Raw genomic sequence first — 25,389 nt, 5'->3', positions numbered from 1 at the left:
ATTTTACAGCCATTTATAAAATATGAATTAATAGTTTATTTTTAAGTTACATGAGTTATTAAATTAATTAAGTATTTTTTGTTATTTGTTGCAGCATGGCTCTTAAACAATTTGCATAGAAAATAACGGAAAATAATTCAAGTGTATTTGTGCATTAAAATAAATGCATTATGCTTAAAAAAAGTATTTTCGATAAAACTTTAATTTTTGATCGTATTATGCCTTTTATAAAATTAAATTTGTACATAATTAAAGTGAATTTACGATATTGCTATCTTAAATATAGATAGTACATTACCAATTAGTAGGAATACGTAAAAAATCAGTAAAATTAATATAAATCTATACATCACCATATCCTATATTATTGAGTCTATTTATGCCTAAATAAGTTACTTGATGCCTGTTATACATCTGCTGTAAACAATAGAATAAAGTTAATTTATATTAAATCAAACCATTATTTATTTATTTAATATATATATTTTATTACTATTTTCTTATATTACGACCATAATAGTACAACTTAGTTATATACGTGTACTTAGAAAAACCCTAACAAAGACAACTTGGCAAAGCAAGAAAAAAAGTCGCTGTGCTGTTAAAAATGTATGCGTTAGAGGAACGCTACCCCTGGAAAAAGTACGGAAACAAAAGTTTTCCGGTTTTCTTTTGTCAGTTGCAGAGTAAAAAGCAACATGGTAAGCATTCTTAAATGAAGCGCAGCATGTTTTATTTTCTACAGAGAAAATTGCCGCATTGAATAAGGATAAAAAATTCTTTTTTTTTTTGGACTGGGAAACCACTTGAGGCAATACGGTTTCATCTTTTTAACGTAAAAGAAATAATGACAAAGATATTTCGTCTGAAAGGCTCTTAAGATAACGAGCGTTTTATGCATATTGGTTTTACACATTACAATGCTAAGTAGATGATATTTGTTTTTGTAATTATTGTAATTATTGAGTATTTGTTTTATTTGATTTTTTTGGGTCCAAAATAAATTATAATAAAAGCGAAGAAAGTAAAATATTTAGGTATCTTCTAATTTTAGAAAAGTATGGTTTGTTAGCTCAACGTCATGAGTTATTTTATTAATGAATTATTATTATGGGGACAATTTTAAACGGTTTTTTGGTAAATTACTAGGACAAATAAAATGAATATAAATATTAATAAATATATATTTGAAATATACAGAGGGTATTGATATTACGGAACATTTATGAGGATAACAATAGTATAGAAATAGAATTATACGGGGAGTTTTAAGGTTGAGAATATAAATAAGGAAAATACTATTTATCCTAATAGTAATCGGAATATACCGGAAGTTTTAAGGTTTTAGGGCATTTATAGGGAAAATATTATTTATAATAATAGTAATAATAATCTACAGATTTAAGACTTTTTTATTCACTAATATCCAAATTTCCTTCTTAGTAAATATGTATTCTGTGACTAAAGGTATTAATATAATATTTATTAAAATTGTATCACGTTACTCATACAGTGCGGCTCTTAATTGCTTCCCTCCAATCCTATCTTTTAAATGCTTTTATATACAAATTTGAAATTTGGCACACATCATTAGCAACCTAAATACTACTTTTTTCGATAAATAAAATTATATAGAAAGAGAGATGGGTCATGCAATACATCGTTCGAAAGTTACCACTGAATGCTTCATGGTCTTAGAATATTAAGTCATTATTACTACCCATAGCAAAATGACTGAGCCTTTCAAAATTCTATTTTTCGCATTTATATTTCCATTTAAAATAATTAAACTTTAGGTAACACAGACATATTTGACTACAAAAGATGTTGAAAATGTGCACCATTAACTTCAAGATAGTAAAATATTCTGTTGAAGTACTCTTCACGAACATTTCGGAAAGTTTTAGTATCAATATTGCAACATGCATCCATTATTCTTTGACGAAGATCCGTAGACGTAGACCTTTTGTTTCAAGTAGTCCTATAAAAAAAGTCCAAAGGTGTAAGATCAGGCAATCTGGCTGGCTACTCGGTAGGCCCTCAACGACCAATTTACCGTTTAGGATAAGTATTGGTCAAATATTCTCTAACATTTCTGCTAAAGTGAGGCGATGCCCCATCTTATTGGAAAATTGTTTCGAACTCAAATTCATGAAAATAATCTTAAGTATCAGTGGTCTTACTGTATTTTACAACATGTTGAAGTAAAGGCTCTGGTCAAATGTTAATTCAAAGTTAAAGATTTTTGAAAAGCTGCCATGTTGCTATGGGTAGAAGTAATGACTTAAAATTCTAGAACCATAAAGCATTCAGTGGGAGCTTTCAAACGATGGATCGCATGACTTCCCTGTCTGTTTAATTTTATTTTTCAAAATGGCGTCCCGCCGCCATGTTGAAGTTATGCAAAATGAGCTAGAGGCCAGAAAATAGTATTTGGGTTGCTAACGATATGTGTCAAATTTCAAATTTGTACATAAACGAATTCAAAAGATAAAAGGGGTGGGAGACAATTAAGAGTCGCACTGTATAAATTTGTATGTCCTTTATATTAACCTGACGATAATTAAATAATAGTGGATAACTAAATAATTTGGTTTTTAGTTTTATTTTATAATTGCATTATAATTTAAAATTACAATGGTTAAATTTTATTAAATCGATGTGCGTTTTTAACTTTATACAAAAATGTTTGGAAAAACAGTTGCATTGTCAACTTTTCAGAATGTACGAAGTTATTGGAAAAGATTTCTTTTATGTAAGGGGATTGAATTTTATATTATTTTATTCTATTTGAGATCAATCGATTAAAACAAGCGTTTATTGACATTAGAGAATTGAGCTTGTATTTTATTTATTTGATGCAACTTACAGCAAATTTTCTAATATTTTTCAATCAATAATACTTAATCTAGTAATGAGTATACGTATTTCACAAACTTGACATTTTAGTAATCGATGCAAGGCTATAACAATTTAAAGTTGTTTAGTTTTGGTACATATAATTTTTTAGAAATTTATTTTGATCAAATACATTTTTATTCATCACAATTTGTACAAATTAAACATCTTAAAGTAATGGATATCGATGATGTTTTAATTAAATATGTCAAATAAAGGACAACTCTGTGATTTTAAAAGAATAATAATAATATGAGATCAAAATCCCGGCCAAGCACATAAGCCCTCCTCCCAAGCCTCAAAGGTATAACATTAACTATTATATTAAATTGAAATACATAAATTCTAATACGGCGCACCATTCAGCCACATATAAAAAAATCTTTAAAAAAAATAAAAGAGAAAGGAATCGTCAGTCAGTAATTTGTTGCAGCTTATGATTTTCTGAGAATTTCCGTAGTGGTAAAGATTTTGCGTCGTTGGAAATATTGTTCCACATTTTGGTTGCAATAAAACTGAACGACTTTTGAACATTTGTTGATCGATGTTGAGATATCAAATAGTCCTTAACATGGCGAGTTTGATAAGGATGATCCCTCGACATAAATAGTTGTTACAATTAAGGAAAAATTCTACATATAAAATGAAATAAATTAAATTTACGTCGTTTGGCCATGTAATTTGCCAAACCTAGTAAAATATATTTGATGTTAAATAATATAGCCACCATCTCTAGAAAGAATTAAATTAAACCCGAACAGACTTGTCGATATTTTATTTAAATTTTCATTAAAATGCGGTTTTCGAAATCAATCCAAATAAAATACACCGAACGCGTCACTAGTGTTTTGCTGTTTTTGATTAAAATTTTAAACGGATACAAAAGTTGTAAATTCATGAGATGACCATTGAAATAGCAATAACAAACTGCCGATCTCGGTTTTTTTAATGTTGTTATTATTGTTATTTCGATGAAGGACTTTTTGTTGTAATTTATTTTGAAAAGGATTACTTTAACATTGTTTTAGTCAGCGTTTATTGGATTTTATTAAATTTATATTTTGGCGCCCATCATAATTTAATTTACTGTTTTTTGTTTAGATATTTTTAGTGCTGATATATACATGCTTGTCCTAACAGTATGTTTTCCTTTAAAATCAATTTTGAATTAATTAGGAAAAATTTTGCCAGAACCAAGTATGTTTAGAGGAGAAGTTTGTGAACTGATTAACCAAAAATTTATTTCACATCTGAACCTAAAGAAATATTGTGTAAGTAGATAGTGCGGTAGACCTTTATTATTTTTGACTTTGTGTTGTATTATGAATACACTCTTAAAATATAGTTAGTTTAACATTTAAGGGACCTTAGTATTGGTTTTATAATTTTTGCTCAGTTTAGGGTTGTCAAGTTGGCATACCAATAAAGTGTAAAAAATAAGCTCTTTAATAAATATCTCTAAGTGCTAAATGCCTTTTTAATAGAAAAAATCTAAAATAATTTCGAAAGCTACTAGTTTATAGATTTTCTTATATAATATTTCGTACAGGAATTGTATTTGAAATATCTTATATAATGTATTAGTATATATGTATTAAGTAAATAAAAGTTATTAACAAACTGAAATATTTGAATATTGTGTTATATTTTTCTTATTTAAAAGAGAGCGATGGACAAAAAAGACATATAAATTAGATATTTAAAAGACACCAACAGCAATCCAATAACATTCTAATAGAATTGAAAAAACATTTGAAACATAAACATGGTGAAAATGAATTAGTTTGGGGTTAAAATAGGGTTTGTGGACGTTTGACACGAACCTCCGGTTCATTGTGGTAGGTAATTGATGTTGTTTTAATGACCTAGAGAACAAAGAATCTCATTAGCATTTAAAACAGCTTTCGTTAAATTAGTACAGCAAAAATTACTGCGTACTGTGGTATTTGCCCTCGTGCATTTTATATGTGCGTTTATGGAATTAACTGAAATCAGTTGTAATTTAACATTCAGTGTTTAGTAATGTTATCGAATAGTATGTTTAATTTATGTGTTGGAATAATATTTTAAAATTAATTGAATTGATTTGCTTTAATACTATATAAGCTGTGGTCCGATAACGTTGTGGTTATAGAGAATATTTTTTTTTTTAATATTTTACAGAAAAAGGGTTTAAGCAACTATTTTTGTAGCATAGAAAATTTAAAAATGTGAAGTAATAAAAAATTCTAGAAGGCTTTTTAGGTAAATGAATTTTTAATGCGATCTGGAGTAAACTTTTAAGCAATTTAGGCTTTTATATTCTACGAACTATTTTAACCATAAAAAGTTTATTGTTTTTTTTTCATTTATCAATTTTTAGATTAATAAATTCCTATTTTTTTAATAACTAAATTTGTTTATTAAATAAACTAAAATTAGTTCTAAAGCTCCTCATATGATTACTATATATCGTAGAATATTTTTCTATAGATTGATGTGGATAATGAATCGTAAAACATGTAATTTGTTTCCACTGCATTAAAAAAATTATAAAAAAGTATTTTTGACAGTAAATTATGTATTTATTAATGCTTGAATGCTAAAATTACTTCCTTTTTGCACCCTTTAATAAAATTATTGCATCACTTTCATATTTTTTTTAACTTTTTTATCTAAATGGTGGCATTGCACATTATACAACACCATTTAAAAATACGTTACCAGTCGATCAGAAATTAATTATTCAATAATAAGAAGTCAAATCCTAACGACGTTTTAAGACTAGTTAAACCTCAAACTTGGAATTACGAATACAGGAAATTATATTTTTTATAGAAATTTGAGAGACCTCCATTACGATCTGAGCTTAATATTGAGCTTAACTGTCGTAATTTTTTATAAGGCCATAATAATAATAAAAAAATAGTTTCTTAGCTTAAGACTTAAATTTTTGTATAGTGTAAATGATAATTTAGTAACATATTTTTAAATAAAAATTGGCTTTTTAAAAAATATTTTTACATATTTTATTCTGTTTAGTAAATCCACCATTCTTTTGGAATTAACACGTAAAGCTCCAATTTACTGGGTCATTTTTTTCCGATATCCTATGCAAACAACTGCCGCCCTATATGGTTAAAAATCATGAATTTTCAGGTCATTTATCAAGAATAATCAGCTTATTTTTGAAAGCCCATTCATTAATACAAAATACCATCCTGGTTATTGCTGTTATAAAAATTTATAGGTTTTGTTTTTGTGAATTTTATAGGCTCGGCAATTAAGAATTTGAATAATTAGTACAAATTAAATTATGATCATATTTTAATTAAAACCAGATTTTACTATTACATAGGTAAAATAATATGTACTGTAATATTAATTTACATTCCTTTTTGTCTTGGGTGTGATACCACAGCTTCTCGGTTTACCTTGGTTAGATGGCTAGCTCTCTCTTTTACAGTAAAAGTAGCAGTTCTTTGGTCACGATTTCCTCGCTTATATTTAATTTACATCTTTTATGCAGAATTTAAGTCTCCCTTTTATTATAGTACATACGTATGTATGATTTAATGGGTAAATTTTGTAGGGCTATAAAAAAAACTTTTAGAACTTAAATATATATAATTTAATATAATAAGTTTGTCATGTTAAGAAGTATTTTTCCTTAAATATTAAAAAATATACCATTTATACCTTTAGATTTTCAAAGGCATAATTTTGATATTTAACTTTTTTACTCTTAAAAGAAAAGTTAAGTTAATTAAAACGCTTATGATCTTAACGTCTTTTAATAAAGCTAAATAAAAGTTAAAATTCCCCGAATGAGTTTTTAATAAGTCTTTAACTTTTGTTCTTACTTCTTTGAAAGGTAATTAACTGCTTCTTGTTAAAGTTAAATAATAAGGACCAATTAAGCCTTTAGAAGAGCGTCATAATAATATCTGAATATATTTATGATAGCCAACTATACTGCAAATGCATAATTTTATTGAACACTTTTAATCGTCGGAAAATAAGTTATGCAGAACTAAGTATTTAGTTTTGTCTCTTAAAGTAAATATCTGTAACATTACTAAAGCATTTTGTTCGCTAAATAAAGTTTTTAATATAAGTGTCTAGTAAGGTTACTAAGATTGCTTCCAGAAAAAAGAAATAGAAAAGGAGAGAAAATATTTTTTTTTAATTTATTTGTTTTTTAATGAATGAAGTCACTGTTTATAATGTTATTGATATATTGAGTCAATTAATCCTTTTTTTCTAATTATTTTTTTCTTTTTAGGTAGAGCTGCTTTCACCTTAGCAAAAATGTGGATCCTTCTAATTTTGGGTAAGTAAAAATATTTAGTAAACATATCTTAAATGAAGAAAGTCCATTGTTTAGATGATCACCTAGATAATCTCTTTACTTTAAACTAAAATAAATTAAGTTCCTTTCATTATATTGGCAACAATTACTTTTATTCTTGCAAGTTTAAATATTCCAATATAACATATTAGGTTAGAAGTAAATTAGTTTATGCATGCGCGTGTTTGCTGTAATAATTCAAAGCAATCTCCCACGAGAAATAAGTTAATTAATTAAAAGAAACGGCGAGTGATTTTAACTTTCTTGATATGTTAGCTCAGGCCACGAAAAAATGCACTATTTCCAGCATTTGAAAAAAAAAACAATGAAAAAAAGAAAATTAAATCCCATTAGCATTTCTGCTGATAGTGCCCTGTAACAATTCAGGATAAAAATTAGCATATCCGACGTGGCATGCATAAAAGCAATATATTCCAGCTTGTAATTTTAACCCGCCGTAATCTAAATTGGTTAGCAGTTGCTTACAGGGTTTTTACGAGCCACTGTCTAGCATAAAAAATCACATTTTTACCCATAAAATTTTTTAAGTACGACTCTTTATTTTATATTTCATTTTTGCGCTTTATCCCTAACGAAATATGAGGTGACGTAAGAAACACTGAAAAAGCGTTTTAATGTGCGGTAGTAAAAATTAAATATTACTATAAACATTTACCTTGACGCCTAATGATCAAAAACTGATTTAATAGATTTTTTTAAGCTTAAAAAATAATTTTTTTACTGCTTTAAATCAACAAACCGTCATTTAAAAAGCAAGCAGAAACCAATTAGTTTGCGAAAAACATTTATCTGAATGAACGTGGCAAACAAAAATAGGAAAAATATTATTCGCTCTTCCGATCTCTAGAGAGGAATTAAGCTGAGTGAGCAAAAATAATAAACGTTTTTTTAAGTCGTTTTGTGTAGGAGCATTATATAGATTTTATTTTGAGATGAATTTTCTAAAAATAATTCATCGAGGGAATTTTAAAGAGTGGTAAAATTAAATGGTTTTTTAGTAAATTCAAGATGGTAATACGTTCAGGCATTTCTTTCTTACTGCGTCGTAACATATCATAACTTTAATTATTTTATAGCGGATTAGGAAAGGCGGAAATACTTTTCTCTACAAATGAAAATGCCAATCGTTTAGTCAAGAGCAATCCAAGTCGACGAGTTTACTTATCATCATCAAACACTACATAGCTCTAGTCCTAACATTTAAAAAAAAAATTGCATTTTTATTTGTGGAGAAAAGTCTTCCCGGCCTTCCTAACTCGCTGTATTATAGCCACTCCACATTAAGATTGGACTTCTATTTACAAATTTATTTATTTTACTTATTAATACTTTTGTTGCCTTACAGTTATATCTGTCCAAATTCCTGCTAAAAATTTGTCAGCAAAAATTAATTTTTTAAGTAATATGCTGCAACAAAAAATATCAGGCAAAGTCTTTTGTTAAATGTAAATACAGTAATATCCGCACTTATAATCTGAGATTGCCAGACGCGTATACTAAGTTACACATAAATAATCGCAACAGAAGTTTTTGAATCCTGAATGATATGTTCAGTTGAAATGCTTTCAATATGACCCCTTATAAGTAAAACTCAATTATATGAATTTATTTGTTATGAAGAACTTTTCTAGATAGCTACACTTTTCTATTTGCTCAGATGTCTCATGATCATTAATAAGATCATCATCGGCGTTCTTTAGTCTGTACTACGTATCATCTCTCTTAAATGTACTATGTAGTTTTAAAATGCTTATCGAAACTCGCATATTGGCTAAAAAATAATGTTATAAATAAGGAATAAGAGGAGTTAATTTCAGTATCATAGCTTATGTTATTATTATTATTTTTTATATTTTAATCTTTAAACAAAAATTTACCTCTACAAGAATTTTCTGCTTCTAAAATTATTAAAAATTAAAATATTTCTTTTCAATTTTATAAAATATCGTATAACTCGGAAAATATTCCGAAGAAAACCCCTCAAACAATGGACAATTTAAAATTCACGACCGTTGCTCTCTGGATTTTCTCTTATTGATTATTGCTTGCTTGAAATGGTTTATGCGACATATATTTTTAAAGATGAAAATGGGAATATTTGAACAAAGAAACCTCTTTTATGACCTATAAAATTGCATTTATATTTACTTCTAAGCAAAAGATTAATATTTTTAAGGATTTGATTTTTTTACATTATTGCCCTAACAAATGGTAAAATATTTGTCAGAAAATATCCTTACCTGAGTGGAAAGAGTAATAATACATAGACTCACATCGTTCCTCAAACCATTCCTTATAAAAGATATGAGCATAGAAATGAACAAGTAATAAACTTGAAATATGACGCTATAAAATTCCAGAAGTTGATGCAAAAAATGGCCAATGAAATAAATGATGGAAAAGACATTAAAGGACATGGATCATTTTATTTTTATTGCCCAACATCATTTTGCCGCATGGGGTCGTAAATAGACGCTTTCCATCCGTTCTAACTGAGAAAAAGTTTTGGGTAGATTATACCAAGTTCCCTGTTGCATCGTAAATATGGAAAGCTTTTCGTTTTTGGTTTAAGTCAATATACAGGGTCGTTTTTATTCAAGATTGTCGATAAAAATTGGATGCGAAAGTTAAATTTTAGACATTTTTTAATATTTGAAAATAATATATATGACGCGATAAATATAAAAAAATCTACCTGAATAGTACTAATCACCAATAATCTAGATCACACAATTCTAAAGAACAAACGTATATATCTTATTGAATAAGTCAGAAGTATGTGGAAACTACAAGAGGTACTCATACTGCTAAAAGTTATGCCTAAAATCTTTACATGATACCCTGGAAATCATGAAAATAAGAGTAAATATCTGTGTTTTTTAAAAAGCTATAATCATTAGATAAGATTATTTGGTACCTGTATTCTTTCTAACTCAAACACCGACGAAAAAAGCCGGGATGTATGAAAAATTGGAAATAAGAATTTTAACAATTTTTGCTATTTTTCATCATTTGCCTTTTATAGCTTTTAAATTAGCACTTTAATTTATGTTATTGTTTACTTTTAATAAAAGTTAATTTAACTATTATATTAATTTATAACTTTTCTCCATTCACAAAAATGACTTCCACACGCGAATCATAAATCAGCGACATATGTATGCGATGAAACCTATAAAACCAATAACTTTCAGAATCGTATAAATCAAACCGCAAAAGCCGTAAAAATAATTAGAATCCATTGCGTTCGCTCAGATATATATGAGGACGAGTGTCGACCATAAAATATTATTACCTCTGTCATTGTGGCCTAACATAGCACAATACAGTAGGAAAAATGTCACGCAGTGATGTATTCTCAAAAGACATATAAAACTTTCTGGTATAACCGTATACGATAATAAAACAACCTTAAGCATTGCATGTTTTATTATAGTTGCGACATGGCTTTTCAGATGATGGTTAATTATTGAAAAAAGTTTGTAGATATTATTGCGAACAGGATGATTTTTTACAATAAAAATTATCTTATTAAAAAGGCAGATTTCTTAGTCCTTCTAAACTGCTTTGTCTGTAGTAAACAAAACGTTCGCAACAAGTGTTTCAAATCATTTTAAGTTATTTATAGAAATAAATCTGAAGTTATTCTAAAAACAATTGGAAAAGAAAGAGATTAAATCAAGCAAATATACCAAGGAAGGTTTGTGAGAAAAACGAATTGGAGCTTATCAACATCTTGCCTTTATTCTCAGGAGACAACCTTATCCTGAATATATTTGTTGCTAGCTTTGTTATATTAAATATGACTCGAAATATATATTTCTTAAATAAACGACGAAAGGTTTCTCAAGTGGAAAGCTTAGAGATACGGGCTGCTGTTGCGTATTATTCGGGGCCCTATACTTTAAGCTGCTATAGTTTAAAGTTTAAGCTTTTTTTTGTTTAACTTTACTTTAAAGAACGCATAATTTTTAGAAAAAAGCTTAGTTTTGGTTCGATAAACCCAAGAGGATATGAATATTATATTTTTTTAAAAGTAGATGTATTTTAAAAAATGTAGGAAAATATATTAATTATTAAATATTAGCCATTATTAAATATATTAAGTATTAGCCGATTTCGGTAGCACCATGAGGAAAGCGTTCACGATGCAATCATGTGGTCTCGGGTTCGAATCCCGGCATGGGCATGGTTGTTTGTGTTTGTCTTATAGAAACAAAACATTGTGGTTCGGAACCCACGTTAAACTGTAGGTCCATAAACAACAATATTGGACGGCCGTCGAAATACGACGCGAGTCCATTGTATTTGAGGAAGAAGAAGAAGGAAAATATATTAAGTTATTTTGACGATTTATTTGTGTCCCTTTAAGTAAAACCCTACTTGCCTTCATCACCTTAGATAATAATCCCACATAGTAGCAAATGATTGAGAAAGATTGAGATAAACGTAGTAAAGTCATTTGGAAAATATTTGACAATAATCACGTCTTACCATTTCTTTATTCTTCAGATATTGGAAGGTTCGCCTAATTGCAATTTCTGGCTTATTGTTTCTATATAGATGTACATATGTAGTTCCATTTTTCAAGTTATATTTTTAAAACTAAATGTTATTAAGAATGCTGTTCAGCGATCATTACACATACCTACTTATCAAGTTTGCACAAAAATGGTTTAGTTTTAGGGTTAAAATAATTTCCTAAACAGTTTAAATAAAATTATAAGAAACCAATAGAAATTTTAGAAGGAACCCAAACTAGGTAATAGTTTGTTTAAAAATATCTTTGAGATTTCTCTTCGGACCTTAGTCTTAAATTTACTAAGCATACTCACATTTCATTTTAAACTCTTTCAACTTATTTTACTACATTTTAAAAAGTATATAAATACTCTAATTTCCATAATTAAATAACCGTAATCAAGATAACACTGTCATAGCTTCTAAAAAGCATTCTCGTTTTATAATATGTGTACGCCCAAAGCCATTGTTCTCTTATCATTAAAACTTCACATAAACTGTCCTATTTTAAGTATTTTCTAGACTCCGAAAGCCTTATCTTGGCAGAGTTTGCCAGTGAACATATAAAACTCCAAAACACCGCTTCCGTCAAAAATACGGGAACGCAAGAATAAGTTAAATGACATTTTCCGCCACATTTAACAGAAATAATCGCACAAAACTCCCTTTAAATCATTTACAGGCTCCTGTGCAGGTTTGTACTTCTGAGGAAGTTTATCGACTTGATAGCGGATATTTAAATAACATTACTATAAATCAGTTCATAGTTCGACAGTAGAAAGCTCTAAAAATACGATAGAATTAAAAATTTTCCTTTTTATGAGATAATAATTTTTAAAAAAATAACCACTATCAGTATAGTTATTAGGAAATATTAATACTCTACCTATGCACAGAATTTTCTAAAAGTTTTTTTTTGCTACTTTATTGCAATCCAAATCATAGAGAGCTAGGTTTAACGTATGTAATATAGTTTTATACTATTAGCCTTCAACCCAAAATACTATTTTTTTTTATTATAAGACGGATTTTTTTTTTGTAGACAGTGATATTATTTTCTGTGCAGCTTATCATATCTAAAAAAATGGAACTGGAACATCTGCATTATAAACCTCATATAAACTTTATGATGTTATTATCTCTAAGATTTAGCTCTATTATAGCTAATTCGAGTCCCTTTTTAGTTTTATTAGATTTTCATACCAAAACTCATAACTTTTTTATATCTTCTTATTTTGTTTCTCTGGCGAATAACATTTAAAGTTTAATGTTAATTATTTTTGCTTTTAAAGTAACCTTGCGAATTTTATAGTAATTCCAATAAATCCAATGTTTAATACATTATTTATGAATTCATTTTCTACGTTCGTTTATAAAATAAGTTTGTCTAACAAAACTTTTACACTTTTTTATGAGCAACGAAATAAAAATTCTCTTAGTTAAATTCGTTTGGCATTAATTTATTCAAACACAAAATATTAAGTGGTAGTAATAAATGTCTAAGCATCTGATCGAATATTTAATTTCATAATTGGCATTTTACCGCATTAGTGTGGGTTTCACTAATGCGGTGCTTTTACGTTCTTAAATATTTTATATCATCAAAAAAAGTTTGGCGAAACGTTTACTTTATTAAATCTGCAAGTGCTTAAAATGTATCGCTTGGATTTAAAATCTGTAAAATGTTTCAATTTTGTAGCTTAAAAAGGTTTTCATGGCTTATATAACGACTGCTGGGCCAATTAGTTTTGGCTAATTGGGGCCGTTTGCTATACTTTTCTATATAATTGCTTCATTTAGAGTCTAGACATTAGATTATATTTTAAAGCAAAAGCGATGTAATACTGGGTTAAAATAGTGTTATTTAATTTTAGAGTTTGTAACCACGTTTATTAAAATTTACAAATAATATATTTAAATACTTAAAATTAAATGTTATTCAGCTTTAATTATGATCATGTAAATTAATTTACTTTCCGAAATTATTACTTTAAAGCTCACGCAAAAGTGACAAAAAATTGGAAACTTTTCTCCGAAGCTAATCAAATAAGTAAATGGAAAAATTTACCGGGATTTTAAAAAGTTTGTTTTTTACCTCTCGGGGCGAAATTAGCTTTTAAAAGGACAAGCAAAAACTGTCAGAGCAAAACCTGTTTTAGTATAATGCTTTCTTTATTTTCTTTACTTATACCATTAGTATAAGAAAAGTGGGACATAACCATATTTTATACGATCTACTACAGTGTTTTAAGTGTTTTAAAATAAATTTAATTTTTTTTAAGGAATATGCTACGTCAGTGCAGAAGAAATAACACTTGATGCGCGAGAAGGTGAAGATGTTACTTTAGAGTGTCGGTTTCCACCTCCATCGATGCAGTCTTTATCCTATTATTGGATTAGGCAGTCCAAGACCAAGGGCCATGATAATGTAGCCATTAAAGATACGCCATTTGACCCTAATTACAAGTAAGTAATAAAATTTTTTGCACGTTTAGGCAACTTTTAAATTTATATATCCTAGACCTATTAATTTATCTATCTGCATATTTTAAATCTTAGACATATTTCATGTTAATTTAAGCATAATTTCAGAAGTAGTTTAGGCCGAGGATTCCATTCTGGCATATACAGGGTGTTATGTTGATCATGTTACAAACTTCTAGGGCAGATAGAAAACGAAAAGAGGTAAATTATTGTTAGTACGTTTATTCTTTTGAACCTACTAAATAAAAAAAATATTTACCAGGGGCTTCAGAATCAGGGGGGTATTTGGTAAATTTAGGCCCAGTTCTTTAAGACTTTAATTTCTGCCCGTTTGGACATTAGATTATGATGTTCCTATGCTTTTTACATAAAAAAGGTGCTCTTAGTAAAAGTCGGTAAATATTACCGTTTTTGTGGAAATTGACTAAAACCAAACTAAGATACAGCACCTGAATTAAATATTTTAATAATAATATTAATGCTAATTCATTGCCACTGTCAGTATTTTTTAAATTTGTCACTGTCTTAGTATTTTTTACATGATATTAATTCCCTTTTTATTACGGTTAAGTAATGGAAGATTACACTTTTTCTGAATACGCCGATATGCTTTTAATTTATGGGGAAGTTCGATGTAATGGTAGAGCTGCTTCTCGACTATATGAAGAGCGGTTTCCCGAAAGGCGAATCCCAGCTCACACACTTTTTGAAAGGGTCAATCAACGGCTCAGGGAGACTGGCTCCGTTAAAATAAAACGCCAAGATAATGGCGCGCAAAGGAACATCCGAATCCGGTTTTGAGGAAGAAGTGCTTCAGCGATTTGAAGATAACCCATCAGTAAGTACTCGAGCAGTAGCTGATGCGATGCATGTAAATCATGTTAGGGTATGGAACGTTGTTAATGAACAGCTTCTTCGGCCCTACCACCTGCAAAAGATGCAATCATTAGGACCCATTGATTTTATGCCCCGCGTGAATTTTTGCCAGTGGTTTCTTGACCGGTGTACAGAAGAACCTCAATTTCCAAAATATGTCCTTTTTACTGACGAGGCTTTATTTACAAAAGAAGGCATTTTTAGTTCTAAGAATAATCATGTGTGGAGTGAGGAAAACCCTTATGGTATTCATTTTAGGAGCTATCAACATAAGTTTTCGGTCAATATGTGAGCCGGCATTGTTGGAGAACGCTTAATTGGTCCAATTATGTTGCCTCCTCGTTTAACGGGAAATATCTATTTAAATTTTCTAAGAAATGTACTGCCAGAACTATTAGATGATCTGCCCCTAAATATACGACAGAACTTATGGCTATAACACGATGGAGCGCCAGCTCATTTTTCACTTATTGTCCGCGAGTTTATAAATGAAAATTTTGGAAGGCGCTGGATTGGCCGCGGAGGCCTTGTCACCTGGCCAGCGAGCTGAAGTCTCGTATATGAAACTCCAGTCGAGTCAGAAGAAGACCTGGTGGCCAGAATTTCCGCAGATGCTGAAGTAATCCAAACCACGCCTGATATTTTTAACCACGTCAACCTTAATATGGTGCGTAGATACAATAAATGTATCGATCGTGGTGGCCGGCATTTTGAGCAATTAATATTTTAAGTTTATTTTTGTAATACCAATCTTTAATAAAATTTGTTTACGTTTCTAAAATTGTTAGTTTGTTGGTTTTTTATTACACTTAAAATCATTTAAACATTTTATGCCTCAAGGTAATGAAAGTGACTTGTAGTAATTCATTTTTCTATCTCATAACTTGCTTTTCGTAAATTTTCACAAAAACGGTGTTATTTACCATTTACCAACTTTTACTAAGAGCACCTTTTTTATGTAAAAAGCATAGGAACATCATAATCTAATGCCCAAACGGGCAGAAATTAAAGTCTTAAAGAAATGGGCTTAAATTTACCAAATACCCCCCTGATTATGAAGTTCAAAAGAATAAACGTACTAACAATAATTTACCTCCCAAAATTGGTTGCGGTAGCTAAAGTAGTTCCGGAGCTATTAAAAAAAGCTAGTTTTTAAAGGTTATTTTCAAAGAGCTCTAGCTCCCTGACGAAGCTTTTCCGGACCCATGTTTATATGAACTTTTGTTTTTCTTTTGACGTTTTCTATCTGCCCTAGAAGTTTGTAACACGATCAACAGAACACTCTGTATATCTGATAAGTCGTTAAAATAAATGTTGGCCTTGCCTGAAACATCTGTATTATATTAAAATAAAATATCAAATTCCAGTTAGTTATTTTTCTTGAATATCGGGTAGGTACTTTTAAACGAAAAACTAATTTGAAATTGTGTGTTGTTTTAGTGACCCAGTATAATTTTGTTAATTTTTTAAGGAATTAGGTGCCAGCGTTTCGGCCTATATTAGGCCTTCTTTAGACTTATTTTAGCACCAAGCTAAAATATTATTCATTATTGTTGTTACTTACATACCATCTGGGGTATATCCTTTATTCTTGTTCTAGAATAAATAAACCAAATGCAATCATTTGAAACATAGAGTTTCACTTTTTACAATTTAACGAGAAGCTTTGATTTTTTGGTTCATCCCAAAAATAATAATTAATAGCTGTGTTAGAAAAAAAAATTGAAAAGCTTAAATATTAATTGACCCCGTATCCACCTAAAACCCTTAAAAGTTAACTCTAATTTTAAAACCATGCAACGAGATGTGTGACAATAAATGGCAAGTTTTCTTAGCCTCCGCAAATACGTTTATGCTGCGTTATTACTATTTTATTAGTCTTATAATATTAGAGAACCTTACTAGGTTTATTTTTTCCTTTGAATTTTTGTGTTTTTAATATCTACCTGTTATAGGTTATCTAGTGTTTTACTGTTGCTTTAAGAATTAATATGTTTTTTTTTTATAATAATATCTATATAAATTAATTGTTTTTTTGAGCAAAAGCTAAAGTTTTAAAATAAATTAAAGCAAAAAGAAGTGCAAAAAGTTGATCAAATACTAACTATCTACTAAATTACTATATTTAAATTTATTTGCCCAAATCCTGTAATTACTACAATAATTACTTAACTTGATAATTAAATTGAAATCTGGTAATTACATAAATTTAATTTTCAGACTCAAATATTAATATGTATTTGTACAAATTTGAAAATCTTAATTTTAATTTATAAAGTTAAATGAGGTAACTAAACCATAAATTATATTAACAGTCTTATATAAATGCGGGTGCTTGCATGGTGCAGAGACCGAGAAGAGCAAACTATTTAATAGAGACCTCAATCTCTTTGGGCGTAAATTATTCAGTTAAATTGCTACTAACTTGTTTATATCACGTTTGAGATATGTCTCCAGGGATATGGATACTGGTGATGAGTTTTAAGCTAATTTTATCTTTAAGATAAATTTTAAGTGCTGCTAATAAGCGAAAATGTCTCCTTCGGAATGTTTATTCATTGGAACTTTTTATTACATTAATAAAACTTTTAAGCTAATACTATAAAACGAAAACTTTGTAAAGCACATTCACGTTACGCTCATCCCACATTTTATTACCTCAAATAATTCCAATAGTTTTGAAAAATTTCGGAACTTCAATCAATGCAACTTGCAATATAAATAAATTAGAATGGTTTTTATTGTACAGATAAGGGATTGAAACTTTACAACGCATTTATTACTTGATCCCTAGTAATTGAGTAAGGTTGGCTTACCTATAATGGTCTTGATGATTTCAAAGGGCATAGATCCAATTACGGTTAGTTGTAATTTTAATTGAAATGTAAGTGTATTATTAATTGAAATTTTTTATAACATATCGAATTTCAGAGTGTAAAGTCAAAATACCTTTAAATCAAATGGTCTATAAAGCTAGTTAATAATACATGATTGAATCAATTTATATCTAAGATAAATCTAAAAATATATTTTTTTATAATGTTTTGAAAAATCATAAAAATGATTGTAGGCTTGTGCATGATATTTGGTTATTGAAGAGTCCTAAATAGATAAGAAATGTATGATCTAAACGAATGAAACAAATAAAAAATAAAGTAAATTAAAATGTAAGATTTAAAGAAAAAAAAACTAATGTAGAGTATGACAAACTTTTCTCCATATCATAAATGAATTGAAAAAACCATTTTTAAGCATTTAGTAAGGTTTTTTTGTAATTCTTTCTCATTTAAGAATATTATAATAAAGGTAGGTCATTTTGTATAACCGAGATTTTTAATCTTCTATGGAAAGTCCTTAAATAAGGTAAACCTAAACAGAAAACATATTTTTCAGTTTTAAAATGTTTAAGTATGTCTCCTAAGTATTCTATTATTACTGCTTCTGATTTTTCTTAATTTTTATGTTTCCGTTTATTGATAATAGATTTTTTTAACTAACGTCGAATTTTTTTGATAAATTTAGAGTTTTTGTGTGAAAAAAATGTTTTTTTTTCTTAATTTATCCACTATGGTAAATTATGAATTTATTCTTTTTTTTTCTTCTTGTTGCGTATTGATAGTTATTCAAAATCTTAATCTTTAAATCTCCTTGGGCAAATTTCTCATTATCTATGGTAAACGTTATATAGCGAAATAATTTTGTTATGTTTTTTTAATCCTTAAGAGGTATGTGAAATCCGTACCAATAGTTCCTCATGCAAAGACCAAAACCGGATCAACCAAAATGCCTTTTCAAATATTTCAAATTTAAATTCTACCGACCTCATAAAGAAACCAAATAATCAATATTCATCTATGAATATTTTTTAAATTTTCTTTTTATGCAAAATGTTTTGGATTAATTTTCTAAGTATTGACTTTTTATAGAATACTTTTAAGAAATATGGCCTGAGACGTGCTTTTTGTCAATAACACCACGGTCTCTGTTAAAAACATCATTTTGAATTTAAAAAATAAGAACTCTTTTAACTGCTATTTGATGAATGCAAAAATATAAAAACATATTTCCTCAGAAGTATTTTTATTCTTTATGATCCTCTTTAATAAATATGTAACTCAATCACAATTAATTCTATTAGTCTGAATTGCTCTAGGGTAGTTCCAGTCTATAAAAAGAACTGTAAAAATGATCCTTCCAATTATAAGTTCTATTCTACTATGCCTGTCATTGGTAAAGTACTAATAAAAATACTATAATCACAAAATATGTTGAAACAAATAATTTATTTAGTAAATTCCAGTTTGCTTTTAGGTCCTCCAGAAGTACAGTTGAGTCTATAAACACCCTAGTAAAAATCATAAATTAAGGCTTTGAAAAAAGAGAATACTCTTTTGTGATTTAACAAAAATATTTGACTACGTTTCATCCAGGTTACTCATACTGAACATAACATAAACTGAACATGTATGGTTTTAATTCAAGAAGTCAAAATATGATAGACTCTTATCTTGGTGCGAGGAAACAATATGTACATATAGAAAAAAACAAGTCAGTTGATATGTTTATGATTTTCATGACTAATTGATATGGATTTGAAAGTGTCTCAGGGCTCTGTGTTGAGGCCCTTATTATTCGTCATATATTTAAATGACATTGATGATTTAACTAGTACAGAGACCCAGAGTTATCTAAATTTTGCCGATGACACAAAACACAAAAAACGTACTTTCCTCTGACTTGAGACTGTCAGATATATGGGGGTCAATCTTAACCCCAAGCTATAGCTTAAACACATTGAGCAACTAGCTAAAGAATAATGTCCCGGAGTTCACTTGCAATATAATTTATCAAAAAAACACTATCAAAAAAGTTCTTTTAAATGTATTCTATGCTTATGTCCAGGGTAAAATTTCATATGCAATTTTGGCTTGGGGTCATGGAGATGTGTGAGGATAGTCGATGGAAAAGGCTACAGGGAAGACTGTAAGGAGAATTATCTAAAAGTAGGTATACAAACATTTTAATTTTAATTTACTTTGTACTCATTAAAATATGTAGTAAATAATTTAACAGAGTACACAACACACATTAACGTACATACCCATATGACTAGAAATGAAAAAATATATATCTTGAGTACCATAGGCTGGAAAAAACCAGAATTGGAATTTCTTATTATGACCCAAAGGTATTTCATAAATTACTCCCAGAAATACGTATACTGTATTTATAGATTTTTCAAGATACACTAAAAAAAGTACCTAAAATTTAACGTTTCTTATTCAATTGAGGAAATACTAAACCCTAACGTTAGCAATTTATTAGTAATTTAAGAAATAAGTGTTTTTCATAATAGTGCAGCAGATTTCTACAACAGATTTAGTTGGTAAAACTCTTGAGGAATTCTGCACAGTCGATGACTCAATGAAGCAAAGACCAATAATGTTATCTTCTATCTTAGTTTGTCTCTTACTTATCCTAATGGCAGTGTGATTAGTATCCGGTTTCTAGGCATACATTTGAATCCCAGATTCTAATGGGAAAAAACGTAAGCAATAAAGGTTTGGCACAAAATAGCAAAGCATACAGAATATCATCCTCGTCTTTCCTTTGCCGGTTAAAAATAATCTGGAGACAGTCTTCAAAAGCAAATGATAAGAGATTTATCTCTAACCGTGGATAAAGAAACATCCAATTTTTTTAATAAATAAAAGCTCCCACCGCCAAAGGTCACGGAATCAAGCATTTATATTTAATCATATATAATATGCATCTATACTATGCTATTTCATTATGTTATTTATCATTTACCTCATAATTCCATTCCGTAAAATAAATAAATTATTATTGAGTTCAAGGTGGGGCGTAAGTCGCGTGTTTCTAAGATATATTGCATGTCTTCGTTTAATAACCGAATAATTTTTCATCATTTCTTTTATAATAGGTTATTTTTTTACCTTTAAAAGTTAGCAAAACGTAATGTTTATCTCATTTTAAGTATAAAATCTTCCTTTAACTGAGAAACATTTCAAATTAGATGGCTTGTGTTAACAAATCTCTTTAAAGCCTCAATATGCAATTGCATATAGGGAAAGTACTTTGCTCTTCCAAGTTCAGGAAGTACATAAGCCGACCAACTTCGACTTCACTGGAAGTTGAAAATCAAACCCGGTTGACTCCGTAATACCTTTATTACTATTCCTATTAGACGCCATAAATTACTTAAATTCTCAGCGTTGTCGAATTTGCACCGCGGGCTTTAGTTTGCCTTTCGATGAGGTAAATGTGGATTTAAATAATGGCATTTCGGAAGAAAAGCAAATTTTCCTGCGGTATGTAAAATTAAGGACGATAATTCTTTCTTAAATGCTGGAATTTCACTAAATAATTTATAGAGTATTTTATTTGTTGGTTTAAATTGTTATAAAATAAGTAATGACGGTTTAGTTTTTTTGTACTACTAAAATTATTAAAATTAAGAATTGATAAATTTAAAGCCACAAAGATAACCAGTTGTTTTATATATTTTTTGCCTTTTCGGACTTTCTGGTTTTCATTTATTAAATCTGCGATAAGTAATCTCCAGAGTGATTTGGAGACAGAATGTCTAAATAGTTCTGAATATGTTTTTTAAGAAGCAATAAGTACCTAAAATCAGTCGTATTATCTCTCCTTATATAAATTAAGTTCTTGATTCGGAACTGTTGTTTTATTTAACGGAATTTTCATTCATGATTCTCGAAGAAAATTATTAGTTTTGTGAAGTTTGAGCATGTTATTTGAACTATATTTTTTTACTTTTAAAAGTTAATATATAACAAGGAGCAAATAGTACTGGATTTATAATGAAACTTAATGACACGCGATAAAATTAATGAACAAAATAGCATAACAATATTATGTTTGTTCATTTATTAAAGTTTTTCTCTCATTAAATTTGTTAACCCTTCAATTTAGTGAAAATTAAATTTAAAACTGGGACTGCACCAGATCACTAAAATAAGGCTATTATATAAGTCACTGAGGACTATTCGGATTCTACAAGTTAACATAAACGATCATTAAAGAAAATAGAATTCTTTAAAGCGTAGACCACGTAGCAAATTCGACTAAACCCAATTAAATTCCGAGGTTAATATCGTATATGAAAAATAAATATCATTAGGGTTGTAGATGCTAGACAAAAACTAATAAGGATACCACGTCTTTTTTCTATTAATATTTACTGTAGTGTCTGCTGTAGCTCTGATCCTTTATAATAAAAAATCATGTAATACAAAAAATAATTTAGTTTTTAGTAGAAATAGTAGAATTTTTAATTGCAATAAATTGATAAATATTTACATAAGGCCACACATTTGTTCGTAAATACGAAATTAGTTAATAAAATTAAAATAGGTTTTTATTAATGTTTGGGAATAGCAAATTTAATAAATAATTATAGGTAATAATTGATTTAATGTTTTGCCTGAGTATTGTTTTTGCAAGCAATGGCTTTTGGCTTTTCATTTTTTTTTAAATAAATATTTACTGTATTCGGCTTCTTTACCTATCTGGAATACTTGACTCATTCGTAAAGTGTTATAACTTACAAAGGAGATTGTATTATTTTTTTAACCATTTGATATTAAAACTTTTATTTAATTTTTAGAAGCATAGTTTATTTTTTTACGTAACAAAAACAAATGAGTTATTGATACACACCAGGGAAGGTTTAATAAAATATCATAATTTATTAAACTACTTGAAGAGATTTAAATATAATTTATTTAATAAAATTTTGTAGGGCGTTTACTAGCTCGTCTCGTCTCTTCATAACCAACCAATATTTTATAGCAACAACTTTCGGTTTATACGTTGGGTAAACTGGAGCGACGAGGACTTCAAAGCTAATCTCGTGAAACACGATTTGCGATTTATTCCGCACTAATTAAGTGAAAATTGGTTAATTAATGTTTTAACTTTAGACACGGTATCTGATAATAGGGTCCAGGCATTTGAAGGATCATCGCCTCTATCTTTTTAGGGATATGTTTTTTAAGTGGGTCAAGCGTTAAATAAGCGAGTTCCTCAGTTAGTATTCGTTAAAAGGAAAATATAAAAATAATTATATTTAAAATTCTACTGAAAGCGTTGGTTCTATTGAATGTAAATAATCTCTGCCACGACTATCCAAAACATTTTTTTTAACAAAGCACCTAGGCAAAGTAAATTTATTTTAATTTAAGGTATATGCAGAGATGGCAAGCTGAAGCCTGCCCTCAGAAAATCTCATTAATTAGCTTATATACCTGCATAACAAAGGTAAAAAATTAGGCAAGCAAACTAGCAGAGCATAAAACTATATGACCTAAAATTATCAACTTTTTCTCGGTAGTTTATATTCCGCAGCATGTTCTCTCCGGGTAAAAAATCCTCTTTTGTCAAAGAAATTAAGAGTCGCCTCGGCTGGCACATGTTTGCACTCTTCTGTTCTATTTAATTTTTTTTCCGCACACATTATTCTGTGTGCCACAAGAGATTTCTATTAGATTTGCCGTAGTGCACAAACTGTTTATATTTTGTTTTCTGGCTTATGTTACTTGAGTTTTATTCAATTATACAGTCTAGAGTTATTCTTTAGTGATGCAATTTTTGATGCTGAAAAAGCTAATAAAACCATATAGAGGTAAAAATAAGGTTAGGTTTAAATAATGCGGAAAATATCAATAAGCTTTTGACTACGCGTGTGTTTTATGCTTCTTTATATTCTAGGCACGTTTTCTGTAGATGAAAAATGCCTCGTTTGTCAAATAATTGCGTTCTGCCTACTTCGCTAACGTTCTTCTCCGCTATTAATTATTTTTTATCACATACATTATTGGGCTGGAGGTTAGAAAAAAATCTTAATAATTAATATAAAAATGAAAATATTATTTACTTTATTTTGGTGAAATTCAAAAAAACAAATAATTATCTATCAGAATTATTAAATCATTTTTCATTCTCTGAATTTACTTTAAAAGTATACAAACAATAAATGTTTAACAGAATTCGAGTTAATTTACAATTTATTTTATCACTTAGTAAATTTCTTTATTAAAATAAGTGCAAAAAAGACCACATTAACCAATAAAAATTGAAACTTGCATTACTAGTTATAGTTAGTGGAAGTTTCTAAATAATTGAAACTTGATATTACTTATAAAACTTTTATGGATCTTTTATATTTTCCATAGAGGTTAGAAAAAATTGTTGACATGACTATTTTCTTTGTCAAATTATAATTACTGTAATAGTTTTACTCCACAAAATTTCCAAATAGTTTATATTTTACTGAAACCTCAAATTTTAGAAAAATGATTACATTTAACTGATAAATATTAGGATTTAATGAGTCTATATAGACAGTTTGAGTTTTTATCAAATTCAGTTATGTAAAATTAAATATTTGGAATGTTTTTATAATTATAATATTAAAAGTTTAAACTATTTATTTTATTTCCATTTTATGAATTTTGTTTTGTAGATCATTGTCTTGAATTTTTTTTAATTCATAAATCTTTTTTAACATTTTATTATAAAAAATCCTGAAAAGTTCTTTTGGTTTTAAACACATCATATCTTTTACCCATGATGTTCTATAGAAGTATTACACTTGTTCTATCCCTTGCCCTCCAGTATTAATATATTATTATTTTTCAATAAAATTCATTCTAAAAAAAATCATAAAAAATTCAACGTTTTATGCTGAAATTTTTGTTTATAGCCAATAAATTTAAAAATTAGAAAAGTTTCTACAATTATAAAAAACATATTTAAGAGGTAATTTTTAAAATAATTGAAAAAATTTAATTTTTAATACGTATAAGCACTAGTGACTATTTTATGCAGATTATTTATATTCTTAAGATTATTAAAAAGTGAATTCAGTAACAATAATTGAATCTGTAGTAATAAGAAATTATTTCTATAAATAATAAAGACACAAGGAATATCGAAAATTCAATTATATATCGAATACTATTTGGAATCACTTAATCAAACTAGTTCTTCAGAAAAAGTGGTCTAAAGGTATTTTTTTTCTTTTGGTTTTATGAAGTGTATAAACTCTATTTTCCTTCCTTCACAGGCATTAAATATGGAATATAAACTTCACGAGTAAGCACAAATTACATTTGTACCTATTTTTCTTCAATCTAAAGGGTGTTGGTTAAAAGACTTTCTTCTAAATTTAGTTAAAATGATGTTAAAAATAATTTATATGTATTCGTTATATT

General features: G+C 28.3%; 1 protein-coding gene across 5 annotated transcripts in view; it reads left to right on the top strand.

The window, feature by feature from the left end:
* The window catches only part of LOC126734698 (cell adhesion molecule DSCAM-like), a 466,019-nt gene that overhangs the window by 400,564 nt on the left and 40,066 nt on the right, over positions 1–25,389 (top strand). For all 5 annotated transcript variants that reach the window (XM_050438411.1, XM_050438410.1, XM_050438409.1 and 2 more), the window contains 2 exons: positions 7,163–7,210; positions 14,053–14,236. In XM_050438411.1, the coding sequence (XP_050294368.1) occupies positions 7,189–7,210; positions 14,053–14,236 (206 nt within the window). In that variant the 5' untranslated portion in view covers positions 7,163–7,188. The remainder of the gene's footprint in view (positions 1–7,162; positions 7,211–14,052; positions 14,237–25,389) is intronic.

The sequence above is a fragment of the Anthonomus grandis genome, chromosome 3, assembly GCF_022605725.1.
Source record: "Anthonomus grandis grandis chromosome 3, icAntGran1.3, whole genome shotgun sequence".
In the NCBI taxonomy this organism is placed as follows: domain Eukaryota; kingdom Metazoa; phylum Arthropoda; class Insecta; order Coleoptera; family Curculionidae; genus Anthonomus; species Anthonomus grandis.
The sequence above is the reverse complement of the archived record's forward strand: the minus strand, read 5'-3'. Positions and strand labels throughout refer to the sequence as shown.